The sequence below is a fragment of the Macrobrachium nipponense genome, chromosome 15 (assembly GCF_015104395.2).
Source record: "Macrobrachium nipponense isolate FS-2020 chromosome 15, ASM1510439v2, whole genome shotgun sequence".
NCBI classification, from domain to species: Eukaryota; Metazoa; Arthropoda; class Malacostraca; order Decapoda; family Palaemonidae; genus Macrobrachium; species Macrobrachium nipponense.
Genome location: NC_087208.1, coordinates 17,722,558 through 17,731,894, shown reverse-complemented (window position 1 = coordinate 17,731,894; position 9,337 = coordinate 17,722,558). Strand labels below are relative to the sequence as shown.

General features: G+C 37.9%; 1 protein-coding gene across 1 annotated transcript in view; it reads left to right on the top strand.

Annotated features, from left to right (window-relative positions):
- Positions 1 to 7,965, top strand: part of LOC135226631 (uncharacterized) — a 17,208-nt gene extending 9,243 nt beyond the window's left edge. Inside the window, exons 2-3 of the mRNA XM_064266345.1 lie at positions 7,266 to 7,531; positions 7,687 to 7,965. Coding sequence (XP_064122415.1) covers positions 7,266 to 7,531; positions 7,687 to 7,965 — 545 coding nt within the window. The remainder of the gene's footprint in view (positions 1 to 7,265; positions 7,532 to 7,686) is intronic.
- The last annotated feature ends 1,372 nt before the right edge of the window (positions 7,966 to 9,337 follow it).

Here is a 9,337-nt window from a genome sequence, read left to right as displayed (position 1 = left end):
TTTTGGTAAATCACTCAAAACCCATAAATCAACGGTAACAACATAATTATCAGTTGTACGTCCGGGAAAAGATAACTGTAAAATAACATTATTAAAAAAGGACGAAGAAAGGAAACATATTGCGTTGATAACGCTCCAAAGAAACAAGCCCATAAATATGAGATGTCAGTACCTTACGAAAGCAACCCTCAGAAATAACCTTCAAAGTTCATGTTCAATCATTGGAAACTGACAGTAGCAACTGCAGCGTTTCTGACATGAACCAAAGCAATAGCACTTCAAAAGACTCGCATCACCTACGAGGTGACAGTCAAGAGGTTTACAAACTACATATTTACTTTGGAGGCTGCAAATATCATTGGCGGTGGTTATAAGGGTGTCAGACTGACATATTGATTCTACTGATAAGTGCAACGGAAAGCAATGTCCATGAACACTGTGAAAAGGTCATTGCTGATTACGAAATGGGAAACCAATGGAAGAACATCGAAAGTATTCAACGTCTTTCAACAGGATTATCGAAAGAGCACATAGGAAACCACGGGTTACCAAGAGACTGAATATAATCTGGATGTAAATATTCAAATTTCGCTCAACACTGAAGAATCTTTCCTGAAGGATTGATATTAAAAAAAATTTTAAATGGTCACGAACAAATTTGCTATCATTTGCACTACTTCCAAAATCAAAGTATGATGGATTTGATCATTTTTTTTTTTTATGAAACTTAATTTTGAAAGAACGTCCAGGTTTGTTGAAAGAAAAATAGACAGGTGATGCTTTGGCATATCGTATTACAAACTGAATATACAAATATCATATTTACTTAAGATACTAAAAACATAACAGTTCGAAAGAAGCCATAGCACTAAGTAAATTTACAAATTCTCTGAAGTGACAGATGAAATGGGCCCCCACACTTATGAACGATATGGGCGTCAATAAACTTTGAATATAACTGTTCCGGTTACATCATCATCAACAGTATTTTTTTTTCTTCTTTTCTTACAACGACTATCACGTCATTTAATAATGGATGGCTGGGGGCGGGTTATTAAAGAATTAAGGTTGCAGGATCCATTGGGAGTTTTGTTGGACACTGCCACGCTAGGGACAGGTACTACATTAGCAAACAGATGTAATGTCAGTCTGAACAGGTGTCATTCTCGATGTGACTGTAGTGAATAACAATTGTTGGAGTCTCCTGTAAAACATATGTTACGGGATATCGTTAGCTCAGCTTAACGGCAGCGACTTGAAACCATTCATTTCGTAATATAAGGCCAATTAAATGACTAACCTCTGTCTGTACTTACGAACTCTTACTCATATGAGCAGCAGCCCAGTGGTCTCAAGAAGAAACAGATTCTCAAGCATTCTCTTTGCATCTTGAATCGCCAAGTCCTTCATTAAACAATACCCTAGAGCGTGGAAAAGCACCAAAATTAACTAGGGTTCCCGACTCTGGAAATGCATTGTCTGCTACTCCCACTTTGAGCTAAAATAATGAAAAATAAATCAAATCCCAACGATAACAGACTTTCGCATATTGCACCCCAGCATTTTTTTTGTTACGTGTAAAAACTGACACACAATCATAAAATCACATATTGTGAAGAAAGAAATTCAGCTTCCTCCGAAGGGAATAATTACTATCTTCATGACTGCACTGCATTTTGATAGGAGACGCACTCTCAAGAAGATTCTAAGAACAAGAATCTCAACCGGCAAAACCAGAGGAGGGTCAAGTGCAGTGCATATTTTAACATTATCAGGGGCCGATCAAATGGTCGCCCAGTGAAGAAAAATGAGTGCCTAGCAAGATTTTTTTTCACTGCTGGGCGACCAAACGAACCCCCAAAATTGACAGGAATTATCAACAAGAAATTTAAATAAATTTCTTTATCATTGAAACATGACTGACTGAAAAATTCCCTGTTCATTCAATCCATTTACAACAGTTGTAATAAATCCCTTTTTGTGAGGGTTGGCTATAGCTTTTTTGTGACAGGCTTTGGACATGAAATTATCCTCTTTAAGCATAAAATTCTGAGTATCTAGTACCTACAGTTGTAAGTTTGATGATGAAATGTGTTCTGTTTCCTTCAAAATCCCACTCAAAGTTTTGGTTTCTGGGCCTCTGCCCGGACCCTACCTATGTATGCCTAGCGCTACGGCGCTCGGCGGTAGTACTGTAGTCTTCCCCATATTACAAATCATAATATCCATCTGGCTGTCCAGTGAAATTTCTTTAAAATATGCACTGGTCAACTGAACCAGGGAGTCATCATCAAACAGTTGATGTTGGTAACCTATTAAAAATCAAGTAAAATGAATGCTAAGACGAAATAGAGTTTTCTGTACAGCATATAATCAAGGCCAACGTAAATAGATCTACCTTTCTGTGGTCTCGAATGCTGTATAAGTCGCGGTCGATAAAACTGCAACCACGGCCTGTTGGCAGCCTGTCCTATATCGTTGCCAGACGTACGATTATGGCTCAATTTAACCTTAAATAAAATAAAAACGAGTGAGGCTAGAGGGCTGAAATTTGGAACATTTGATGATTGGAGGGTGGATGATCAACTTATCAATTTGCAGCCCTCTAGCCTCGGTAGCTTTTAGGACCTGAGGGCGGACAGAAAAAGTGCGGACGGACTGACAAAACCATATCAATATTTTTCTTTTACAGAAACTCAAAAAAAAAAAAAAAAAAAAAAAAAAAAATAGTATTTTAAAAAAAAAAAAAAAAAAAAAAACTAAAATATATATATATATTATTCATATTATAATAATACATATATATACATTATTATTTAATAGAAATAATTATATATCATATATATATATATACTATAATATATATATATGTGTGTCATACATGCAAACCAGACTCTAAGTCTGCAAAGAGCAGTTACTACACTGTCCCCTCACGGAAGAGCTGATTTCATAATTTCCCGATCTTAAGGTTCTTCCAAACAATGAGCTTCATTGCTTTTGCTGTTGATGCCTCATCACCACTCACCCCAAATCAATTATGAAGGCCTCACTGCAAACAGCGAGACCAATGGCTCATGGTGTCCCCATATAACCATTACAAATTCTTTGTTCTGTAACGGTGAAGGATACATGGTTACCACGTTGGTTTACCGACTGTCTCCCTGAGTGGGAGATGAATACTTACACCATTCACAAGACAAAAAGGAGTAAGGAGCTCACTAAGGACTTGAAATACTCCTCTGGAAAACTCTCAAGAGGTAAATAAACACAACACAGATTATTATTATTATTATATTATTATTATTATTATTCATTATTATTATTCCTTTTTGCCACTGTAGATCCAATCTCAGGCTGTTGATTACTTTCGTTGTGGTGGTCAGTTGCTGGATGACGACCTCCAAGTACCTGACCGTCTTCCCCTTCAATTGGGTTGAATACCTGGTTGCCGGACGAAGCTCCTCTGTTGCCAGAGGTTCCATTTACGTCGTTGTCGTTTATTCCTTCATTTCTTTCCATCATTGCTGAGTTTTGCTATTTAACCCATAGCTGGACCCTACCCCATCAGGGATAGGTACTCATTTACAGCTGAGTAGACTGAGGAAATTATGGTAAAGATCCTTTCCCAAGGAATCAACGCCGAGGAGAGCGGTCACCCATCCAACGACTGACCAGCCCCAATGTTGCTTAACTTGACTTAAGTCTATTGAAGACCTAACCAACTCCTCCACGGCGCCACTTTATTATTATTATTATTAATTATTATTATTATTATTATTATTATTATTATTATTATTATTATTATTATTATTATTATTATTATTATTATTTTAAGCAGCCATTTCCGACTATGTCATATCGGCTGCTTAATGCAGATAAAATCAGTTGAATATGTTATATTAAATAGAATGTATTTATAAAGTCAATTAGTTTAAGAAAATAAATAAATGCATAGATAAACTATCACTGTACACTTATAAAACAAATGTGTGAATAAAATTATCTATATATATTTTAATAGACCAGTATCTGTTAAGAATCTAAAAGTCTTGCAAATATTTGAGTTGTTATCTCCTAGAATGTCCTTCATTTTAGGAGATGATCAAGTATTTATGTCTAATACGTGAATATTTAGAGCGTTCAATTAAAATGTGTTTCACAGTTATTCTGGTTTGACAGGTATCACATTCTTGAGGAGGCTGATTAGACATAAGAAAGCCATGGGTTAACCTTTTGTGCCCATTACACATCCTGCACAAAGCGACCTCATAGTTTCTCTGCTTCTGTAAGGAATTCTTATAAGGGATTATTGTAGCCCTTATCCCTCTAAATTTGTTATTTTCAAGTGACAACCATTGGTCTCCCCAGATTTTATCTAAAATAAATTTTAAATAATTTTCAGAGTCCTTATTTGTTTTGTCCACTTTATTTTTATTATTTAATTCTGCTTTCTTTGCATTTTTATCAGCAATTTCATTTCCTTCAATTCCAAAATGGCGTGGTGCCCAGCACAAGGATATCTTGATATTTCGAACGCTTAAGAAATGAATATTTTCTTGTATTGCTCTAATAGCAGGGTGATGATGATCTAAAGAATCTATTCCTTGAATAGCACTTTTTGAATCACTATATATAGTGTAATGATTGTTGGGAGTTTTAGGGATTTGATGCAGAGCCAATGAAAATCCTGCCAATTCAGTGGAATATATGGAGCTATAAATATAAATAGACATTCTTCCATGATAATATTTTTCATCGTAATAACTGCGAACCCACAGCAGCATCAGTTTTTGAGCCATCTGTATAAATGGAGATAGCATTTGCATGAATTTCTTGGTGTTCCAAAAAAAATTTGTTTAACAGCGTAACTTGGAATTTCCTCATTTTTTAATTCGAATAACTCATGGCATACATGAGGCTTATTCCATTTCCAAAAAGGTGTTGAATTTGGCAAATGGTTCAAGAATTTTAATGGTGGAATATTATATTTCTCTTTGTATACTTTCAGTCGTATAACAAATGGATAAAATGATCGCGGTTCAATTCTTTTTTGGAATGATGGTATTATTAATAATTCTACTCGGTTTTGATGAGTATCAAACTATATTCGACCCTTTATTGATCAAGTGAACACAGACCCGTTGCTGAATAACCACTGGTTCCATGCAACGTAAAAACACCATACAAAAAAAAAAAAAAAAAAAAAAGTGAACACAGACCTGTTTCACTATACAGAGAAATAACCTGTGCAGATTTAAATGCACCCGTAGCATATCTCAAACCAGCATTGTGAAGAGGATCTAATTTTTCCAATATACTGGCGATGCTGAAGCATATAGATGCAACCCATAACCAATTTTACTCAGTATCAAAGTCTTGTGTAAATAGAGTACTGTACTTCTATCTGAGCCCCACTTGGTATGTGCCAATCTCTTCAATAGATGAAGTACTTTATTTACTACAACTTTCACATAGGTAATTAATGTGAAATTTCCAAGTCATTCGTTGGTCAAAATACAACCCAAGAAATTTGGTATGAGTAACAAAATTAATTGGTTTACCATATAGTAGCAATTTCATTTTCGGTATATTTTTCTTATTTGTAAAAGTAATGGCTACAGTTTCATTTGCCAACTTAGGAATCCATGCGCAGAAGTCCGCAAAACAAGAAGATCAAGAGATTTTTGAAGTATGATTTGTCCTGTATAAATATTATGATCCCAATAGCAAAATCATCTACATACAATGAACACTGTACACCCGTTGGTAGTTGTTTTGTAATTGTGGTGGGATTACACAAGCTACAAAACAAAAAACTCTCAAACCACAAACACCTGTATTAGCCTCAGACTCAGGGTGAGGAGCTGTGCCACTGTCCGCTGGATATATAACTAGTAACACAACACACAACCAACCGAACAAGAACAACAACCAGACCACAACTCAATAACCATACAACAAAAGACCATTGCACAAACAATCAATATCCATACCAATTAACAATAACCCGAAAAGTCAACACACCACCTACAACATCAAGGAACCACAACAACAACACTCAACACTCAACAACACATACACAACAACACATACACAACAACCTTCAAACATACAATACCAACAACAATTCAAACAACAGCTTCAAAAACCATAAAATAACTGACCATCAACAATACTGCTACCACAAACTCTGACTCAACAGCACCAGCTCTACTCCCAGACTCGCTCACTCCTCCCGATGCTTGTAACCGATGCTTGCCACTGATATACACAACAGAGTGCCACAACAGACACACGCTTATGACCGCCATTAAACCACTCCCATTTATTCCTCCATCAATCTCTCATCTCTCTCTCTCTCTTTCACACAACCCTCAGAGACGTTGTCAAATTTAAACTACCATTATCACTCTTCCATATTACCTATTCCGGTACATTCGACAACGACTCCTTGCATTCGCAACATCCACACTGAATCGCCTTTCGCAACACCCAAGGATGCTTGGATGCAGGCCCCTTGGATCTTATTTGAGGACCTTCATACATTCTCTCAGTTACATTGGCATTCACTTCTTCCAAACTACTTTCATTCAAATTCCTATTATCTCCCTCACTACCATCAGGGCCATTTCTAGCTATAGGCGGACTAGGCGATTGCCTAGGGCCCACAAGCCACCGGGGCCCCCTGGGTAGCTTGGAAAATTTAAAATTCTCAAGCCACCCGGGGGCCCCCAATGAAAAGTTGAAATTTCCCTTTCCTTGCTAAATTTGATCCTGTCATGAAGCAGCACATCGAGCATGTTGAGAGTGGCTAGTTTAGTCATTCCTGCTATCTTGGAAATATCATCTAAAATAAACTTATTGCCTCAATCAGTGGGAAAATAATGGACACAGTGGTGACTGAGATTAAGCAGTCCAAATATTATTCAGTCATTTTGGACTGTACTCCCAATGTAAGCCACCAAGAACAGATGTCAGTCATCATAAGGACTGTTAAAATGGTCAACGTACCAGAAATCAAGGAGCATTTTATGGGATTTCTTGTAACTTCTGAAACAGCAGGTCTTGGTTTGTCATCATTGATTTTGAAGAAACTAATGGAGCTGAATATTCCCTCTGATGATTGCAAAGACAGTCATATGATAATGGTGGCAACACAAAAGGGAGGAACAAAAACAGTGACAGCCAGACTTCTTGAGAAGAACCTTCGTGCACTTAATGTTCCATGTGGGGCACATCCCTAAACTTCGTGGTATCTGATGCAGCAACAGCTTCAACAGATGCCATCAGCTATTTCAGCAACGTACAGAAACTGTACAGCCTTTTTTCAGCATCACCACAAAGATGGGCAATCCTAAGGGAACATGTCACTGTTGCACCCAAGACTTGGAGTAACACAAGGTGGGAGAGCCGTTCTAACAGCATAGAGGCTCTGCGGTACCAGGCCTCTAATATAAGGGAAGCTTTGCTGAAGATCAGGGAAGTGATGGATCGTCTGACCAAGGTTGAAGCCCAAAGTTTGGCAGAAGAGGTGGGGTCATACCGAATTATCATTTGCACAGTTGTATGGTATGACATTCTACACCATGTGAACCATGTCAACAAGCTCCTGCAGTCTACCAAAATGCACCTTGATGTGGCAGTTGACCTCCTCACTAAAGCAAAAACATCTCTGACTAATTACAGAAGAACTGGCTTTGCTTCAGCTCAGACATGTGTGAGGAAAGGAATGTAGAGGTTGCACTCAAAGAGGTCAAAGAGAAAAGATTAAGAAGCAAAAAAAAGTACTTTGCTCATGAAGCCCAAGATGAGCCGATTGCAGATGCCATGAAGAGGCTAAAAGCAACATTCTTTAATGTTGTTGTTGACAAAGCCATTGACTCCTTAACTGATAGGTTTGGAACACTGCGTGAAGTGAGAGAGAGCTTTGGAGTGCTGCTCAGTTTCCAAAAAGTGGATGATTAGGCAATGAGCAACCAGTGTGACAACCTCTGCATGACATTAAGTGCTGGAAATGAAAGTGACATTGATGGAAAGGAACTGGCTGTGGAAGTAAAAAATTTGCCAAGCTTACCCTCAGATGACACGACTGCTCTTGAGCTCCCCACCTTTATCCACAAAAAACATTTGGAGGAACTGTATCACAATCATCATTCTTGCGAGTAAAAAAGCCAGGAAGCAGACATTTTGAGACAATACATTGTTACTGTGAATAATGTGAATTATTAGTTGTTTTTCTGCTAAGTGTGACTGTGATGTTAATTAAGCATTATTTTAAGTGTTGGTTTTTTATTATCTTTGCACTTTGAAATAGATGTGAAATAAATAAATGTGGAGTGTAATAGTTTCTTGCATCTTAGTAGACCATTTAAAGGGCTAGGAATCACTTCATCACAGTTTGACTAACCCTTCGTGGATAAATAAAGTACCTACCTACCTACCTATCTAGGGTCCCCCAAACAGCATCTTGCCTAAGGCCCCCACAAAGCTAGAAACAGCCCTGAATACTATCCTCCCAAATCTCATTCACTACTTCATCGACATCTTCTAGCTCTGGTCCTAACATTTCCCCTATTTCTGCTACCAAACCACTCAGTTCATCCATACTTCTGTCAAACTCTTGCAAAGACTTATCCATACTATCAACTACCTCCTTACTATTAGGTTTCCTTCCCACTGAAGTCTCACTTATCCCTGTTAATTCAAACCCACATACATTACAAGTATCATTCATTCCCTCAAAGTCATCTGTACTACACGCTTTTTCAACTGTTTGTACTCTAACATCAACACCTTTATCATGCAGTTCACACTTCTTCCTTTCATTCCCTTTCTTTACCTTCTTCCACTTTCTTCCATACTCGACCAGCACTAACTGTCAATCTCCCAGACCCATTTGTTCACTGATACTTGGCTCATAATTATTCACCCTCCCCATTCACTCATCGCATTCTCCTAAACATACTGTTGCACACTAGAGGACCCACCCAACTGAATCACCTTAACACCTAGTTTCCCAAAATTCCCACCCTGAATCATCCTCTTTTGCCTACACATACTCGCTACATGACTTTCCATTCCACATTCAACACATTTCGCACGCAGTTCCTTACACATCCTAGCATAATGTCCATTCTTTCCACAATTACCACAATCCTCAGTCACACAGGTATCCCGACATCCACTTGCTATATGCCCTACCTGCCCACACCTGTAACATTTAATATCCCTATCTTTCTTACACTCACTCACTAAATGGCCCATTTGCCCACACCCGAAGCACGCTCCTTCATTCTTCTTATGCCCTGATTTCCCACATCTATTACACTTCTGCTCT